Source organism: Emys orbicularis, chromosome 2 (assembly GCF_028017835.1).
Source record: "Emys orbicularis isolate rEmyOrb1 chromosome 2, rEmyOrb1.hap1, whole genome shotgun sequence".
Lineage (NCBI taxonomy): Eukaryota > Metazoa > Chordata > Testudines > Emydidae > Emys > Emys orbicularis.
Window position 1 is genome coordinate 220,695,936 of NC_088684.1, and position 20,608 is coordinate 220,716,543.

The 20,608-nt window shown below is 39.9% G+C and overlaps 1 protein-coding gene across 1 annotated transcript in view; it reads left to right on the forward strand.

The window, feature by feature from the left end:
- OSBPL10 (oxysterol binding protein like 10) overlaps positions 1-20,608 on the forward strand; it is a 182,827-nt gene that overhangs the window by 138,763 nt on the left and 23,456 nt on the right. The window contains exons 7-8 of the mRNA XM_065400039.1: positions 8,471-8,617; positions 18,834-19,317. Coding sequence (XP_065256111.1) covers positions 8,471-8,617; positions 18,834-19,317 — 631 coding nt within the window. The remainder of the gene's footprint in view (positions 1-8,470; positions 8,618-18,833; positions 19,318-20,608) is intronic.

Genomic DNA, 20,608 nt, shown 5'->3' on the forward strand with positions numbered 1-20,608 from the left:
TCCACACAAAGATGGACTACAAGCTATCAGGAACAGTATCCCCGATAATGTCACAGCTAACCTGGTGGCTGAACTCTGTGACTTTGTCCTCACCCACAACTATTTCACATTTGGGGACAATATATACCTTCAAGTCAACGGCACTGCTATGGGTACCCGCATGGCCCCACAGTATGCCAACATTTTTATGGCTGACTTAGAACAACGCTTCCTTAGCTCTCGTCCCCTAACGCCCCTACTCTACTTGCGCTACATTGATGACATCTTCATCATCTGGACCCATGGAAAAGAAGCCCTTGAGGAATTCCACCATGATTTCAATAATTTCCATCCCACCATCAACCTCAGCCTAGATCAATCCACACAAGCGGTCCATTTCCTGGACACTACTGTGCTAATAAGCGATGGTCACATAAATACCACCCTATACCGGAAACCTACTGACCGCTACACTCACCTACATGCCTCTAGCTTCCATCCAGGACACACCACACGATCCATTGTCTACAGCCAAGCTCTAAGATATAACCGCATTTGCTCCAATCCCTCAGATAGAGACAAGCGCCTACAAGATCTCTATCAAGCATTCTTAAAACTACAATACCCACCTGCTGAAGTGAAAAAACAGATTGACAGAGCCAGACGAGTACCCAGAAGTCACCTCCTACAAGACAGGGCCAACAAAGAAAATAACAGACCACCACTAGCTGTCACCTTCAGCCCCTAACTAAAACCTCTCCAGCGCATCATCAGAGATCTACAACCTATCCTGAAAGATGATCCTTTACTCTCACAGATCTTGGGAGACAGACAACCCCCCAACCTAAAGCAAATACTCACCAGCAACCACACATCACTGAACAAAAACACTGACCCAGGAACCTATCCTTGTAACAAAGCCCGATGCCAACTCTGTCCACATATCTATTCAAGTGACATCATCATAGGGCCTAATCACATCAGCCATACCATCAGGGGCTCGTTCACCTGCACATCTACCAATGTGATATATGCCATCATGTGCCAGCAATGCCCCTCTGCCATGTACATTGGCCAAACCAGACAGTCTCTACGCAAAAGAATTAATGGACACAAATCTGACATCAGGAATCATAATACTCAAAAACCAGTGGGAGAACACTTTAACCTGTCTGGCCATTCTATGACAGACCTGCGGGTGGCTATCTTAAAACAGAAAAACTTCAAAAACAGACTCCAACGAGAGACTGCTGAGCTGGAATTGATATGCAAACTAGACACAATCAACACAGGATTAAATAAAGACTGGGAATGGCTGAGCCATTACAAACATTGAATCTATCTCCCCTTGTAAGTATTTTCACACTTGCTTCTTATCAAACTGTCTGTACTGAGCCATCTTGATTATCACTTCAAAAGTTTTTTTTCTCTTACTTAATTGGCCTCTCAGAGTTGGTAAGACAACTCCCACCTGTTCATGCTCTCTGTATGTGTGTGTATATATATCTCCTCAATATATGTTTCACTCTATATGCATCCAAAGAAGTGGGTTGTAGCCCACGAAAGCTTATGCTCTAATAAATTTGTTAGTCTCTAAGGTGCCACAAGTACTCCTGTTCTTTTTAAATGATAGGTTAGCTCATTCAACTCACTGTTAATAAGGGTACAGTGCATTGATGGATATTATCTCATCATGCACATGCCTCAGTTGGTAACGAATATGTTTAAATGATTGGAAGGTATAAATACAGACAAGAAAAGAAGCTGACAAGTCACTCACAGAGATGAATATGCAATTAGTGACAAACCCACTGAGAAGTAATGGTTTTTTGTTAATCGATATGTCTAAAGGTGCTGTTAATATAACCTACTGTAGAAAAAGGAATCTAATTCTGGCACTGACAGTGGTGACTAATGTATGGGACTAATTTCTCAGCTAATGTAAACTGGCATAGCTCTGTGGACTTCCAGCCAAGAATCTGGCCTGTGAGTTTTAATTGCTGTCACATATGCAAGTGATGAACGCTGCTGGCAAACCTCTATTGTGAACAGAATGAAATTCAGAATGAAAAATTAGAGATGTAAAAGACTATTTGTCTACATTGAATTTAAGGTTTACTGGTTGAGGCTAGCTATGACCAGTTGACTCATCATTAAACATGGCAGTCCTTGCCTACACTGAATGCTAAATTGTGTTTAACATTGTAATTAAACAAGATGTAATTTCCCACTGTAGACAAAACCTGTGAGTAATTTAGTACATCCTTCTCCATGCGTGAGTGTTCACTACAGTATATATTCTAGTGCATTTCCCAATCTAGTTTTAAATGTGGAAGCCTCATCCCTTGAGTCTACTTCCCTTGGGAAATTACTTAAAATCCTAATATATTTTACTGTCAAGAAATCATGATCATTAACCTAAACTTCGCTTCTGTTAGTTTCATCCCATTGCTCCTGGTTATATTCCCTTGTGCCATACTAAATTTTCTTCATACTTACCATTTATACCCTTCAAATATTTGTACTTTTTTCCTTTCCTCACTCACTACTGGGCTAAACTGTGCATATTTAGCTCTTCAGTCTCTCTTCATAAGTCAGTCCTTCAGCCCCCTTAATCATTTTATGTCCTCCTTGGAATTTCCTCTAGTTTGTCTATATCTTTCCAATAGAGAAGTACCTAGAAGAACTGAAGATAGTGGCCCAGGTATAGCAATGACAGTTGTCTCCTTACTTTAATATGAAGCCTCAGCATATATAGCCTTAAATGTGCATTGCCCTTATTTTGTTACCATATTGTACTGCCAAAAAAAAAAGTGAAGCCCCCTGTCATGGTTCATCATAAAGTTACCCAATTTATTCTAAAGACATTTGCCTGTACAGTTTGGGAGTCCATGTTTAAAAACTTGGTCCTGAAACTGATTACTCCAAAAGAACTAACCACCTATAAAATTCAGTTATGAGACTGTCATCAGAATTTGAAAAATCCAGACTTGAGAGATTTTTTTAGTGGAGTGGAGGGTTAACGAGATTTTTTTTTCCTCTTATAGAAAATCTGCCATTGGCTATATGGATTTTATTTACCACCTATGGAAGTGCACTCTTCCTGATGATGATGATGATTATTTTGGTAGACAGTGTACTTATTTTGAAGGAATTTTTACTTACTGATTTCATCTCTTAGAGAATTGATGTTTCTTGACAAACTCCATTAGTTAAAACGTCAATTCCTTGCCTTAACAGATGACCTCTCTAAATGAAACAATCCCCTTTTTAATTAAATTGAGTGTTTTAAAAATGATTCTCCTTCAAAAAAGTGCATTTTCATAAATCTCCTACAATTGAACCTAAAAGATATTAATATTGAGCGAGGCCTAAAAAGTATTTGGTTACTTAGAAATTAAATAAATAAGCTTTAAACCTTAAATAGGACTGCTAGAAATAACCTGTTATTTTTCACGTATCATCTTCTAGAAATTTTTTGGGAAGGGAAGTTCTCTTTACTATTTCATCCCCACTATTGTAAGCTTTGGTTTGTCTTTTTTGAGTTAGGTTAGACCAGGGGTTGTCAAACTTTATTGTACTGAGACCCCTTTCTGAGAACAAAAATTACTCCACGACCCCAAGAGTGGGGACCGAAGCCTGAGACGGCCTGAGCCCCACTTCCTTGGGTGGCGGGCAGGACCGGAGGAAGCATGTGCTGCTAAGGGGTGGCATTTCGGCCATTCTTGGGGTGGCACAGTTCAGGCGGCTTTTTTTTTTTTTTTTTTGCTTGGGGCGGCAAAAATGGTAGAGCTGGCCCTGGTGGCGGAGCCCAAGCCTGAGCCCCACCAACTTGGGTGGGGGGACAAAGCCGAAGCCAAAGGGCTTTAGCCCCAGGTGGGGGGGGGGGCTGTAACCTGATCCCTGCCACCTAGGGCTGAAGACCTTGTCCCCAGGCCAGGCTAAGTCCAATGCCAGGCTTGGCGACCCCATGAGGGGTCGCAGCCCACAGTTTGAGAACCGGTTAGACATATGCACGTGTAATAGAAAGGCTGTTGTACCTCACTCTAGCAGTGGTACTGACCAAGCACTGTTCGCTGTTGTAATGTTTTCCCCTAAGTTGACAGCTGTGGAGCTGAGCAGCTCAATAACTTTAATGCATACTTTGAAAATTATGGGGGTTGAGGTTGTCTTGTCCATTGGAGAACAAGTATAGAGCATGTTAGTGTTCTCTCAATTAATTTCTTTCCTGTAAATTGATCATTCACATACTGTACTCTAATTATTTAGAGGCGCTGCCATTTAAAAGGATAATCAATAGCTATAATCTTCTGTGCTCAGCTGAATGGTTAATTCTAAGTTTTATACTCAATTGTGTGTTTGTTTTGTTGGAAGATAAAGAATAAAAACCTGATTGGATATTAGTTAACATTTTATTGATGCAACGTACTTTTGTTTTGTGGCTGTATACACACATGCCCTAGAATCTGGTTAAACAATGACAGCTTCACCAAGTACTTTTTTGGAGAAATGTTTGCGCATTTATTTAAAAAGTCTTCTGTATGTTCAAGGCACTTAATAGGCAATTCACCTACACTTAGGAAACAGTATTTAAAGGATGTGGCTTATTGCACCGAAGAGGACTGCAGTTCACTTTCTGTAATGAAAATGGCAGCTGGCTGGCTGGGTTTTTAACCTTCATTAGCAAAGAATGAAAAGGACTAGAAAACTAAAGTAGTTCCATGGCTTCATTACTGATCACTCTGGATAAAAGGCTAATATTGACACACTTTATTTTTAGAGCAGTTTACAAAGTTAGGGGCTCTTCATTTTCACTGAAAACTCTAGTCTGTCTGTGCATATGTGGTGTGAGGACAGGCAGGGGTGCTGGAACAGGGGCTGGCTTGAAGTGGTTTCCATCATATACAGGGTTTATAGTTTTGTTCAGTGGCTTTCGGCACTCCCACTATAAAAATTGTTCTAACGCCACTGAGGAAAGGTTAATATTCTAAAAAAGAATTAGGGAAATGTTAGGGTTTTTTTAATATTAAGCATAATCTACTAGTTTCACATGACATTGAAAATTGTATTGATTATGGATTGAATGTTTGGAAATCCTCTGTGATTTCTGCAGTGGCTGGTGCGCCTGGCCGGGAGGCTGCCTGAGGAGCTCAGGCAGCCCCTGGGCCAGCCGCACCGGCCGCTGCTGGGGAAGTCAGGCCACCGCATTCCCCTCCCCCAGCAGCAGCAGGAGTTTGGGTGGGGGGCTCAGGGCTGGGGGTTGGGGCACGGGAAGGGGTGAGGGCTCTGGGTGGCGCTTACCTCGGGGGGGGGGCGCTTCCCAGAAGCAGTGACATCCCTCAGCTCCTAGGTAGAGGCATGGCCAGGCAGCTCTGTGTGCTGCCTCCACCTGCAGGCACTGCACCCTGCAGCTCCTATTGGCCACGGTTCCAATGGGTGCTGCAGAGCCAGCGCTCTTGGTGGAGGCAGCGCGCAGAATTGCCTGGATTCGCCTTTGTCTAGGAGCTAAGGGAGGGGGATGTCGTTGCTACTGGGGAGGCGCGGAGCCAGGTAGGGAGCCTGCCAGCCCCGCCAACTCCCTCCCCCTCATCAGCGGGGGGTCCCCCACGATTTAGTCAGGAGTATATAGTACAAGTCATGGACAGGTCACAGGCCATGATTTTTTTACTAAAAATACCGGTGACTAAAACGTAGCCTTAATTATGGACTGTATCTTCAAAGTCGCCCTTAAAAGTGTAGAATCCCAGGTTCAAAAATCTACTCATTCAACTTAACAGTGATGTGCAAGAAAAGAATTCTTGTTCATTTAAAAAAAAATACCCTAAATGAGTAGGCAAATATCATTTTACAGTGTTGTACCATTGCACTAAATTGGAACAGAAACAGTAGCCAGTTGATATTTGGTTAGTAACATTTTTGAATTGATGAAGAATGAAAATCGGAAAACTGTGTACCTGGAGGAATATATAATTTTCAAAAGAAAAGTCTCAATATATTCTGTCAGTAATTTAATCTCTTGTCCAGTGTAGTCAGTAATTTTTCATTGACTATTGAGGGTTGCATGGCTGTCAGTATTCTATTAACTGAAAGCTTAGTTACAGTTTTTTGGTGTCGCTTGAGAGCTTGTTACCTACTAGTCTGTCAAATGAAAGATAAGTATATTTCTCCTGCTAGGCTGTTGTCTGCCCATGTGCGCTTGGGGAAACTTTAAAAAAATACAAGCAGAAAGCTGCCCCCTGGGATATCCTTCAGGAAACAGCAGCAGCAGCATCTTTTCAGTGGGAATTATTTGCAGTTAAGCCCACAGATCTCAGTGTCATGTGACTAGAAATGCAGGCAGCAGATTGACATCAGCACACTCTTTCAAACTCAGTTGAAATTAAAAAAAAGGGGGGGGGAGAGGGGAGGTTCTGTTGCCTGTTCTTAGTACTACTAATTCCAGCTCTAGCTTGCTTGCCATTAACCGAGCTAGCAGCAAGAGCAGCAGTACTGATAACGGTAGCACAGTACTCTTGATGAGGTCAAGCTGGATGAAAGGCAAGCCTGCTGTAGAAACGTCTACTGTAAGTTCTGAAGACCCCTCCCCACATCCCCTCCAGATGAAATTCAGTTATGTACATAACAGCGTAGGGCTGCAGCATTCTGCATCTACTATATGATTATGGAATTAGATCACGTATAGTAAGTGTTGTCAGATTATGTGCTAACATACTGAAACTGAATTTGTCAATCATGCATTAGTTGATTAGTGGTGGGTGAGTTATCATGCTGTACATTTTTCTGAGTGGAGAAAAGTGGTTGTTTTGCCCTTTCAAAAGCCTCCACAGTTGTTAAGGTTATAGCTTACCAGGTTTGGAGTTATATAGTGTTTTCTAGATGGAGTAATTACAAAGAACCTTTTTAATTGCTCTGTGTTCTAGTGGTGTTTCACCAGATGAAATTAACATGGCTAATTTGAGTTCAGAGATTTTCTAGTAATGGTTTATACTGGAGGACAGCTGTTGAAACATGCATTCAATTAAAAAAAAAAAAAAAAAAGCCTGATCCAGATCATGGAAACATCTATACATAATAGTGACTAGCCAGTAAAATACTGGTAAATAAGACCCGCTTTGTATATGTTAATATTGTAAGCCAGGTGAGGGATTTTTGGCTCTAACATGATTATAGACTGTCTTCCGAGCAAATTGTTTTAAAATCCAATTCTGTGTACAATAAAAGAAGAAGCAGAATGTCCGTTTTTTTTTCTCTTTTGCTTGGAATGTTTTAGGCTTTGCTGTAAAAATCATCACAGCCTCTCTCTTGTAATTCCTTAAAATTATTTAGGGATTTATATAATAGAGCAACTGTCGTTGCAGCAGTGATATTCTTTTTTACAAAATTAAATATATATAAGAGACAGCTACACACCAGAGTTAGCAGTAAAGAACCATTGGTGCTGCCTTAAGAAATGTGAACAACTGTCTTGTAAATTTTTCAGCAATATAAACAAAAAAAAAGAACCACCATGTAAAAGCAAACCCAAATAATTCATGTCCTGGCCCTGAAGCTTGTTAGACTCTGGCTCTGATGAACCACCAAGGGGAGTGAATTCCATATTAAAAGAACTGAGTTAAATAATTACCACCCAGACATAGTTTATGAATATATTGTAATTTAAGAGGCAAGAAAGTGTTATGTTTTGTTGCAGAATTTACTATACTTCCACACCCCTCCCCCCCACACACACCATACACTTTGGAAGGAGGTGGCATAATTTTTCTGTTTTTGTTAATCCTCAACTGTTATATCTGGAAAATGGGCAGATATACTATTGCTCCTCTGTCTTGAACACAAACAAGCTAAATGTTGAACACCATGCCACGAATTCATAGCACTGCAACGAGCAGAAAAATTCACATTAATGTATATACCTCTGATTAGACTCTAATTTACCTTCATTATAGAAAGTTCTTGACTATGATGGTCCAATTAGCATTGATAAGCATTTTATTCAAAATTTACTTGATCCATGATTTCCAGAGTTGAGCAATTGGGATGAATGAGGGGAAAAATCATGTGAAGTTAGTCCTTAATATTATGATTTCTTAAGATATTTATTTACATGAGTGGTTTAGCAAATTGAAACTCTCTTGAGGATGCTAATTCTCAACTATGCTTGTTGTTTAATAGATAAAGAAAAGAAGCTTCTGGAGGGGAAGGCATTTTGCTTTTGTATACCTGTATCAGAACTTCGCACAATGTGCCCCTGTTGCTGACTGGAACTACTGCAGTACAAATATTATATAATAATTTATGAATTAATACTTGCTAATGATCACCATTGTTGCCACTGAAACATCAAAGTTGCAGTACAGCCTTAAGTGGATTTTTGTGAAGGGCCCCCTTGGGTGCTCTGAACTATCCCCATTTTTAAACATGCATAAGTACATGACATATATTGCTACTTGTTTATCCAGTTGGTGATGCTTGGTGATTGTTTTCATTTTAGCATTCAGCTCCTGAGTTGATCCTGGTTGAAGATGAGATGACGGATACCGAAGATAATGAAGAGGAGGATTTAGGAGTCCTGGAAGATCAGCGTAGCATAATTCTTCATCTCATCTCACAGCTCAAACTTGGCATGGATCTAACCAGGGTAGGCACACTACATCTATCTATCTAATCTATCTTATCTATCTATCTATATTAGTCACTCATTCTTTCTTACTAAATCAGTTCTTCCTCCCAAACTATTTTGTTTCAGATCTCAACTTATTCTGCAAACTCTTAAGCAATAGTTTTCATAGATTTGCTTCTTTTCAAAAGTGTGGTCCCATCCTGGAGCAGTATGGAGGGTGATCTGCTTTCTTAGGCAGGCTTTTCATGTCAAATTATAGCAGCAGGAACTGCAGAAAATGAAGGAGAGGAAAACGTATGTTTGTTTGTAGGCAGTGGTGGAGGAGCTTTACAGATTTGTATTTGTCTTAGTAAATTAGACTTTACTGTGGGCTTCAAAACAAGACCTCACATTCCATTTGGGACAGTGACTGTTTAATCCAAATGAATCTGGAATTGTGGTATAATGTTTCCACAGGGCAGCTCACAGTTTCATTTGACCAAATCTTTTAGTCCCATTATAGTCATCAGGAACAGAATAGAGGCCATGATAAAATTTCTGTCTTGCTGTTTAGGGCCCTCATTTTGTAACCACTTACACATCCTTAACTATGTTGATAGGTGCTGGAACTACGGGTGCTGGGGGTGCGGCAGCACCCCCTGTTCTGAAGTGGTTTCCATCAGAGACAGGGTTTACAGTTTTGTTTAATGGCTGTCAGCCCACCCACTATAGAAATTGTTTCAGCACCTATGACTGTGGTGTGAGTAGACTCATTGGACTTGGTATGTTTGCTCATGTGAGTAAAGTTGTTCACGTGCATAAATGTTTGCAAGGCCAGGGTCTTTATCGCCTTTTCTTACTGCTCATTCAGGGCAAAATCCTGCATTCTTTGTACATTCAAAACACCCATGAAAGCAATGGGTTTATTGGCTGTGCGAGAAATGCAGGATTAGGCCCATAGTCAGTTTCATTTCACCTGCATCTAAAAAGACAAAGTGAACACTGGGAGTTAAAGGCTTTCAATTTAAGGAACAAGGACCTTTGGATCACATGAAAACTTCAGGCAATCTACTATAACAAAATTATGGCCCCTCAGGACAAAACTACTCTTCATGTTAGTCATATTACAAAAGATTACACTTTGTGTATTCCTTTGTTCTGAAACCATTCAAATAAAATAAAATAAAATATAATATAATTAATATAATATAATATTAAAAAAATCATAGAATATCAGGGTTGAAAGAGACCTCGAGGTCATCTAATCCACCCCCCCGTTCAAAGCAGGACCAATCCCCAACTAAATCCCCAAATGACCTCCTCAAGGATTGAACTCTCAACCCTGGGTTTAGCAAGCCAATGCGCAAACCACTGAGCTTTCCTTCCCCCCATTAAAAGGAATCTTGTTGTAGAGGTGTCATCTGAGAGATTTTCTGTAAGCCCCTGCAGAGTTGGAAAATTTGTAGATAGTTTGAAAATGAGAACTTCCTCCCGTTAATAATTTTGTATTCCACTCTCTAGTGATTTTATCTCTTGTGGATACATAGGCTTTGAGAGGATTTTTTTTTCTAATGGCATGGAAAGGAGGTGGCATACAGAAAGCTTTTTGTTGTTGTTTGTTGTCAAAGAAGTGAAATAAGTAAAGTGAATTTATTCTGACTTGTTTCCTCCACAAATAAAAGCAGTATGGGAAGGTCGGAGAGTTGTGTTTGTATGGTAGAGTAATTATGAAAGAGAGCTCTTCTCAAGGGCATGTGGATATACAAAAAAGCTTGGCTTGCTTTCCTTTTGATCTTAGAAACAGATTTTTATTAATTTACATTGTATTATTTTTCTCTGAAATAAAGGATTTGCCCAGTGTGGTCTATCCTCTCCTCATATACTTGTGTATATGCCTCCTTCTCCTAAAATGATGGAAATAATATGACAAAATAATATGAACAAGACAACTTCAAGGTTAAATAGTCCCTTAATCCATTGCAAAAATAATATCAGATACTAGTACTGCCAGTAATGTTTATTTCTGAGTGCAACCAAAGTTTCACCACTTAATTTCTGAATTACTTCTGTTCTCATTTCTTAGAGCTGAGAGAAACACCTAGACCTGTATACTATTTGTATTTTTGTTGGTTGGTTGGTTTTTGCATTCTTCAGCCTCTTAGGGCTCTTCAGCTTTAGTGGTCTGGTGTATAAATGCTGTAACATTTCTATTTTGAATTCAGAATCTTACAGTAGATCTAGAAGCTTCATAGACCTCCACCGTTAACACCTTCTATTTTGTAAACCATTTTCTACTTTTATCACCCCACAAAAACACCTGAGAAGGCAGTAAAACTATGTCAGTCTAATATATCAAACTATCTCTGAGCTTCTTAGAGATGGTGATGGGGGATTTCTCTTTAAATTTCCAGTCCCTTCTCTGTATGTGTGCTGCCACACAAAACCCCCAAATACAAAATAGTATGAATGAGAGGAACATTAAATTGAGGCTATATCAAGTGAAACATTAATATCTTCTTTTCTGATCAATCACTTCTCATCCACTGTGGGAATCAAATACTTAGGATTTTTTGCCCCAAAGGATAATAATTTGTTGTAGGCTGTGGGTTGTTTGTTTTTTTGTAACAATGTAAATATTCCTAAGTGTGCAAAAATAAATAAATAAATAAAGGTTACAAGAATCTATTCTCTGACCTTGATCTCAGATCACATTGACAGAGTATTACAGGGGACTATGTGAACTTTGGAGCACACGGATGAATGGCATCTGACCCTAATATTGGCAAAATGTTAATGTGTGGGTATATAGATGTTTATGCTGAATGAAGAATAAGAAACTTGTTTAGCCATGTCAGGTTCATTTTTAGTGAATATGATGCATGAATGCAAATAGTAAGAGTATCAGTCAGATCATTGTGTTACCATGGGCACATGTCACTTTTCTAACCATTTGTGAATTTTAAAAAAAAGTACTGGTTGGTTGGTTTTATTTATTTATTTTTTTAAATTGTCTAGATTGCTGACTGATACAGGGAGGCAACCTTTAGCCTGTATAGAAACAAAGCCTAGTTTATTTGGTGACCGTACTTATTTCATTTTTAACCGTTCCTCTAAAAGTCAAATCCCAGGTAACTTTGATACTGGTCAGCTTTTGGGTCTGCAGGAGCTAGTTGTGACAGATGTTGATGTTAAAATCAAAAGATGTTTGACTTCAGTTTAGTTTTAAATGTTTTTGAATTTCCCAGTGCCTACTTCACCAGGGCTTTTTCTTTAGTTGCTTTCATAAACTAGAAATTGTTGTATGATACTTAGTGGCAATTGCTCCTGAAAGACTTATCATAAAATTCCTGAGCCATATCAAAGAAAACAGCATCTTTTCCCTTTCCTAAGGACTGGTTTCTTATGTTGGCATATTAGCTTTGGCTACATACAAACTGACTCAAGTTTCCTAAGAAGATAATAGCAGCACTTTAATGTTGCAGAGGTGCTCACTGCTGGAATGAGACGTGCTGCCCCATTTCATATTGAAGGATTATATTGCACTTGCTGTCTTGACTTGACATCACTGATTACATCGGGTTTTGCTAGAGCAGGCTCCTGCATTCACGTGGACTTTCACAGCAATCAGAAGCGCTGCATGTGGGTTCATGGCTCTGCATTGGTAGATCACAGTGTAGCATTGAGGCTTTAGCTGGATCAAGGTTTTTAGGCTGCACTTTAATGTGCTTTTTAAAGTAGATTTATTGTGCAAATAAGTTTTGAAATTTGTTCATTCTTTGGCTTTTAATGAAAAATGACAGAAATTACTATTAGCCTAATACTTTTTCAGCAGCCATTTCTGTCCTGTAATTTGTAAGTCACACACATTCCATCAGACAGATCAATTGGGACAACTTTTGGTACTATTCCTGCGGTGCCTAGTATCCTCCCCTCTCTTCCCAGTTATTTGCTATCCTAAAAGTAAATGGCTGACAACATATACAGCAACAAAGTCATGCCATAACCCAGAAGAGAGAAAATAAATCCATTAATCATAAATGGACATGGTAGTTTATTTTCCCATATAACAAAACTTTTTGCTTATTTTCAAATTACATCTGGCTTGAAACTTAACACTGGGATGCAAATGTGCCCTATTTTTACTTCCACAATAACTTCCTTGAATAGTAAAATGCTTCTGTCCCTCTTAAAACAGTGAATTGTCATCTCAGTGGGAAGTGGCTGTGCCAGATACTCCCTTCCCCCTTCAGTAGAATGGCAGCCCAACTCTATTGCCTCACAGCAAGGTGGATAAAAATAGATTGTTAATTAAAAAAACTCCAATTTGTATTTAAAGCAAATGGTTTAATATTAATTAAATACACTTTTTAAAAAAAATCTATTTAAAAATACATTTGAAATTATGGCAATTTATGTTTGATAATATATTATAATCTATAAAAATCATTTAAATGAAAAAAATAATACATGTTTGCTTAGAAGTTTTAAAGAAAGTCAAATCACTGAACTAGGAGACACCACTGGCTAAGCACCTGGAACCAGAGTATGCTGAAGTGTTAAACCAGCTTTTGACAGCAGTAGCTTTTCCTGTAGGCACAGAGAATGCTTTCTTGTCCGGCTGTACCGAAAGGAGGACAGGAGACACTTGATATGGTTTTAATCAGGCCGCAACTTTATTATTAGATGTCTGGGACTACCCAGCAGATAAAAATGTACTGTGCAAGTAACCCCATGATCATTTCAATAACTACCTGAGGGCTTATGCCAGTTCCCCCTTTTTCCATCCTGGTCCCCAGCCAACTCATGTGGTTACAGGGGTTAAGGTGGGCTATAAAGGAAGGGGGGGTTGGCTCCTGTCATGCCAGTCACAGGAGCCATGAACCCCCCCCCCCCCCCCCGTTCTGCTCCTTTAACAAACACCTCCTTTTTAAGGCCTTCACCAAGCCATTTATCTGGTCACTGTACCTTCCCTGGGGACTACCTGCACTGGACAGCTGCCCCACACTTACTGAATGAGTTGCGACATCGTAGCCTAACTCCCTTCCCTACTCACCATAGCAAAGCCCTCCCTGAACCTGCTGTGGGGAAGGTGCCCCCCCCCCCCCAGGCCAATCTAGTGATGAGGGAAAAATTCCTTCACAGCCCCCTGAGGACGGAGCGGCTAGCAGAATGCCTACTTCAGGTCCTGACCAAACCTGGTATTTTGCCACTTCTAAGGGAAGTGGAGATGGGTGCTGCTCCACCTGGTCTGGGGAAAAGGGGCTGCCTCTGCCAGGCTTGTCCCTTTTCAACTCCCCAGCCCTTCCAATCCCTGGGGATGAGTCAGCGTTGCCATGCTGACCCGCTCCCCCTTTTCCAGCAGCTTCTGAGCCCCTCTCCTACCCCCCCACCCATAAAGCGCTATTCCCCTTCTCCCGGCAAGCTGGACAATGCCCCCCCAGGCTTAAGGTGCGGTGCGCTCATTCATTTCAGCTTATTCAACGACTTCAACTCAATGACTAGTTCATCTAACATAATAAGTGTCTAAAGAAAGAATCTAAATAATTGAAGTTAAGCTATGTAATTGCTTAAATAAATATATGTAGTATCCTTCTGGTTAGGGAAAAAAGCACAAAATTTAGAGTAAATGCTATTTTTAGTTGTAAATCAATATTTTAATTGTTAACAACCGATGAGAATCAACCTTTATTTAGGAAAATAACTAAAAAGTACAAATGCAAAATAAGATTAAAATTGATTATTTAAATTAATGTTTTCAGTGTTATAGCCATGTTAGTCTCAGGATATTAAAGATACAAGGTGGATAAGGTAATGCATTTATTGGACCAACTTCTGTTAGTGAGAGAGACATGCTTCTGAGCATGGGCGGCAGGTAAAGCTTCCCCTTGGGGAGGCTAGCCCCCTACCTGCCTCTTCCAGCCAAGGCCCCACTCCCATTCGCTGGTCAGCCCAGCCCTCCCCACCCCACCCCACCCCATGGCCCTGGCTGGGGTGGGGGGGCTGAGAGAGTGCCCCCAGCCGAGGTCAAGCTCTCAGCCTAGGCTTGGACCGCGGCGGAGCTCTATGCCCTGGCTGGAGCGCTGAGCCCATAGCCCCACCCCCATTCCACCCCCAGTCTGCTTCTTCCCCCCGAGGTCCTGCCCCCACTCGCTCTCCCCCCGCTTCCCCAAGATTGGAAAAGCTGTGTCGCCACTGTGCCCTGGAGCCGCTGAAGGGAGCGAGAGATCCTCCAGCCCTGGGGCCATGGCAGGGGGAGATTTTTCAGGGGGCCCCAAATCTGCCACTGCCCCTCCGTCCCCAGCAGCATGAGATTTGGGGAGGCTTAGCCTCCCCTGGCCTCCATTACATGTCACCTATGCTTTTGAGCTTACACAGAGCTCTTCTTTAGGGTCTGGGAAGATCTAGCCCAGACCTGAAGAAGAGCTCTTTGTGAGCTCAAAAGCTTGTCTCTCACCAGCAGAAGTTGGTCCAATAAAAGATATTACCTTACCCACCTTATCTGCTTAAATTAAGGTTTTCTGCTTGCTGATTTTAAATCACTGTTTTGATTTAAATCAATACACCCTGCCCCCACAGCAAACAGTGGCAAAGGAAATAAATACTTCTGGTCCTAAGAAGTCGCACACTTACTTTCTCCAACTGGCACTTGGATCTAGTGGCGGTTTTAAACAAATCTTTTAAAGCATTATGGTCATGGCTACCCTGAAGTGGCATTAAGTGTAGATGGGTTCATAAAATCCTGTAGAGGCAGATTGTAATCCTATTCTGGTCAGTCCACTCTCCCCCAACCCCAAGGAGGAAAGCAGAACACCTATTAGGCTGCTTTCTTCTAATTGTGAAACTCCAAGAGGTAGCAAGAACTGCCATTCCTCTAGGGCTTTGACTAGTGGATTCTTTAGTGCAGACAACTTATACTACCTGAGCATGCAATCCACAATCATTCTATTTAAACTTATTTGCAATTTTTTATTTGTCAGGGTCCCCCAAAGTGAAAAGAAGAAGAGACAGCCTTGCCCTTTTATGCAGATACAAACATGTCTGGAGTGCCATGGATGGCTCCAGTTATTAGTGTAAATATTCTCATTCCTAATTCTGTACAAATATCTGGGCAGTGCGTTGTGTTAGGCTGTGGAATTCTCCCAGGAAAGGGGAGAAAACTGTGTTGCTTTAGTTAGCACATGGATCACTACTATGCATGGAGAATGTTCCTGCACTGGGAGATACAGAGAGATACAATAGTTTTTCCAACACTCATAGAATATCAGGGTTGGAAGGGACCTCAGGAGGTCATCTAGTCCAACCCCCTGCTCAAAGCAGGACCAATCCCCAACTAAATCATCCCAGCCAGGGCTTTGTCAAGCTGGGCCTTAAAAACCTCTAAGGAAGGAGATTCCACCACCACCTTAGGTAACCCATTCTAGTGCTTCACCACACTCCTAGTGAAAAAGTTTTTTCTGCTATCCAACCTAAACCTCCCACACGCCCTTATGTTTCTGTGGAAAAACTGTATAAAGGGTTAAAGGCTAATTTCTCAGCATGAGGGTCAACTCCAAAAATTGATCAGAATCTTTTGGACTATTTATATTAGTGCATGGTAGTGTCAAATACAAAAGTATATAGTTTCAGTATTCAAGAGAACATTGTACAGATATTTTTTAGAACTCTTGAAAGTTTCATGGATTTAAAACCCAATGAAATCACTCAGTGAAAGCTCAAAAACTTGAATCATTTTCAGCTCCAGAGATTTCATTTTTGAAACTATTTAGTTATTTTGTTGTTAGCTGTGGAGCCTTTTTGGTTATATAGGAATTTAAATCCTTTCTTGTAAACTGTTGGTTTTTTTTAATTATAAATTTGAGTTAGAATTCTATCTCTCAAATGTTTTAATCAGCAGTTGAAATTATAATGAAAGCATTGAGTATTTTTAATGCCTATTTAAGCAGTTATGCTGGCATATTTATGTGGAGCAGCTGGCTCCAGAGGATATATCCAGCAGTAGAGAACATGGAAATGAACACCAGGATATTGACAAGCAAGCTCGGAGGATGAAATCTTTTCAGCTTTAAAATGTAATCACAAAATCAGCAACATTTTAAATGTGTTCCTTCATTTCCCCCCACTCTCCAACCTCCTGACCTCTGATCTGTGCAAATAAATGTTGTTCTTATCAGATGCAGCCACTTGGGCAAAAGGGAAGACTGTGGTTTACCAAAAGGATGGCTTTGCAGTCCTCCTCTCCTCCTTGACGTCTACATAATGAATACATTGTTGAACTATCACCAACTTTCTGGGGGACTGTAGAACATGAAACCCATTTTTTTAAAGGCTATCAACTTCCTTTTGGTGCACACACTTTTTGAGGTGTACAGCTAAAGATTTTTTTTAATATAATAAATCTAAGTCACTGAAGCAGGTAGCAACTGTGATGAATTGCTATTTGAATTATACCAGACAAAATATTTGGGCTGAAAGTGAATGTTTTAAAATGTTATTTTTCATCTGTGAAACCAGTTTTGATATTGTGGGAGAAGATCATCACAAACTACTCTTCAAAGCTAGAATCAAACTTAAAAAGCAACAAACAAAAAAATCCACCATTACTATTTGTTTTCATTATTGTATGATTTTATATAAGTAAGCCAATACAATATAAGGTGTGGGTTATGCAGCTTCAGCAGGGCTGCATGCAGAGATCCAAACACATGCAACAGATTGCAGGATTGGGGCCTAAGTCCAGTAGGAGACACATTGCTGATAGAGTCCCCAGGGGTGTACAGACCCAGAAGAAAAATGTCCCATCTGTTCTGCATGATATAGTTAAAACAGCCAAAAATGATGAAGGGGTCCATAAAAGATGTGAGTAGAGCTCACAATATTGATACATTAGCAGAGCCCTTTAAATCAGTGTAGCTGTCTCCCTTCTTCTTGGATATGAACAGTAACTTTGCAACAATACCAATCTCTGCCTGCCTGAATAGCAGCTGTTCTGATTCACGTGTGAAACACTAATCTATTGTAGAGTAGCATATGGCAATATGGGTTTGGGTCATTGAGAGAATCCATTCAAAGAAATATTTATGGGTTAATTGTAATTTTATCATTTTAATGGAAATAAATACCTGACAGCTTCCATTATCTTTACTCACTAAAAAGGCTTAAACTGTGCATTAGTCTGATTTTATAACAGTGAAGGGAGAGGCAAGGTTCCTTACATTCGAGATGGGGATGGTACCACTCTGTCCTTGCCTGATTCTTGGAGCAGGGCAGAAGAATTAATTGAAAAGAGGCGAGTGATGGAGAAAGGAGGGAATTCAAAGGAGAGTAAAGTTGAAATTCATTTGCCAGAATGAGTGTAGAAAGAAGGCCACGAATGTATTTACTTGGGAGTATTCCTGGAGATAATCAGTACTCATCCTGCAGCAGCCTGGCTCCTGATTTGCCTGAGGCTCCAAACATATTCCCTGTCAGTGATGGTAGATAGTGGAAAAATGTCTCTCTGAGTGACAAGGACAGATCTGGCACTTCCAGTTCACTTTAAGCCATGTAGATAATGTATTGTATGTCTCCCCTGTTAGCTGTAACTCCTCACTAGCTTCTCTCCTGTGGTCCTTTGTAGAGGAGGAAGACATTATTCTGTGTTGCACAGATCTCTGCTGCCCTTCAGTGCATCGTAATAGTTTTCAGTAAAACTATTATCAACAAAACAATATTACTCTTACAACCAATGTTAATTAGATGATTTTATGTTCTCACTAACCATTTGGAAACTGGTTATTTATATAAGCATCCTCTGAAATGTTCAGTAGGCTGGGAGTCTGGGAAGTCTGTTGTTGGGTTTTTTTTTTGTTTTTTTTTTGAGGGTTAATAGTAATTCAGCTCAGATTTGTGTGGTGTTAGAATTCAATTAACTTGTACCAGACTGCTTTCACATTCTCAAAGAATGAAGGCTTCTAAGAACAGTGGTTTGTTTATTAGCTGAACAGAGAGAAAGGGGAAATAGCGGATCCATGTCACTTGGTCTGTCATTGAAAACCATAATGAAATCGGAAGCAGCTTGTACAGCTATCAAGACTGCTAATTTTTCTTTGATTCATTATTTATACTGTATTCCAAGAGAAATTGCTCTCTGGCAGAGGTGGGGGAAACAGCTATCATGAAGCTTGGCTCAGCTAAAATTACAGCTGTCTTAACTGTTTACTATCCCTGTAGTATAATCATTGGGAATCATACCTGCCTTTGTCTGCTTTGAATACAGGTGGTGCTTCCAACATTTATTTTGGAGAAAAGATCTCTGCTGGAGATGTATGCAAATTTCATGGCCCATCCAGACCTGTTTTTGTCAATTGCAGCTGGAGCCACTCCTGAGGAAAGAATTATTTGCTTTGTGGAGTATTATCTAACAGCCTTTCATGAAGGCCGAAAGGGAGCAGTTGCCAAGAAACCTTATAACCCAATAATTGGTGAATCATTTCATTGCTCATGGGATGTGCCTAAAGACAAAGTGAAATCATTCAGAACTAACAGTGCCTCTGTAGTTTCTAAGGACCAAACCAAGGAATTTGGCCAGGACCAATCAGAGTGCTACAAGCTGAGGTTTGTAGCTGAACAAGTATCCCATCACCCACCAGTATCATGCTTTTACTGTGAATGCAAGGAGAAGAGAATGTGTGTGAACGCCCATGTATGGACCAAAAGCAAGTTCATGGGAATGTCAATAGGTGTTTCTATGGTAGGTGAAGGTAAGAAATATGCTTTGCTTTATTTTTTGGGAGGGTGTTAGTGTTAACACCCCACAGAAAATCATAGATGAAGGTTTTTTTGTTTTGTTTTTGTTTTAAAAAACCCTTCATCTTAATCTTGCTATTTGTTGCTTCCATTAATTTTAGAATTAAAATAATGGAACTTGTGTTTGAGAATATTGTCCAGTTTTTATTCATTTTTAGTATACATATATCTTGTATAATATGTGTGCCTTTATTTTTATGAGACTTATTAAAATCTACAGTTTAGAAATTTAGTCACATTGTACTTGCTAAAATATGACAGCTTTACTTATTACACTACCTTACAGTAACAATTGTATCACAGCTAAACAAATAATCCTCTTTAGAGTTAGTATTCAATTCAGTATGGGAAACTACTTAAAACTGTTTTCAGAAGAACATAGAATAATTGTATATTTTCAGTTAAGCCTTTTAATCTGCTTTTACCTGGCTTCTGTTAGATGAAGAAATAAAATTTAAATAAGTTTTACTAGGCTATAGTACCTTTTCAATCTTTATAGCAAGTCATACAGATGAGGCCACCATCACGTTGTATTGTCGGTTTGCAATAGAACCAACATATTTGCCTGTTCAGTGATAAATCCATTGATCAAAATGATTAATAAATATAGAAAGCATTATCAAATTATAAGTCATTAATGTATGCTCTGGATTGACAAGTACTGCTTGGATCACTATTAATGTGGAATCTCCGTAACTGAAGGTTTTTAAGGACAGGTTAGACAAACACCTGTCAGGGATGGTCTAGTCAATACTTAGTCCTGCCTTAGTGCAGGGGGCTGGACTAGATGATCTATTGAGATCCCTTCCAGTCCTAAATTTCTATGATTCTATGAATTATTTAAACAAAAAATATGTATTGGAGCATCTTGGTGAATCCTCTTGCTACTCAGGATTATTCTGTTTGTACAGCACCTAGCGTAATGGGGTCCTGGATCACAACTAGAGCTCCTGGGCACTACAGTACTACAAATAAATAATACCATCTACATGTGCTTTCTAGTGTTTTGTCCCAGATAAATTTAAAATTATGGTCCTAGTTAACCGCCAAGCAGAGGGATAAGGAGAACTAATAACAAATAATTGTTTTTTCTCATCACTGCATTAGGTAAGTATTGCTGAGATATTAAGAAATGTACTAACAAGGTAGATACAGGTAGTGATGGACTTTGGTAAGTGATTCTCCAAAGAAATTTTTATCTAGTGACTTCACAGCTACAATAGGAGTAGCAAAGTAACATAGTGA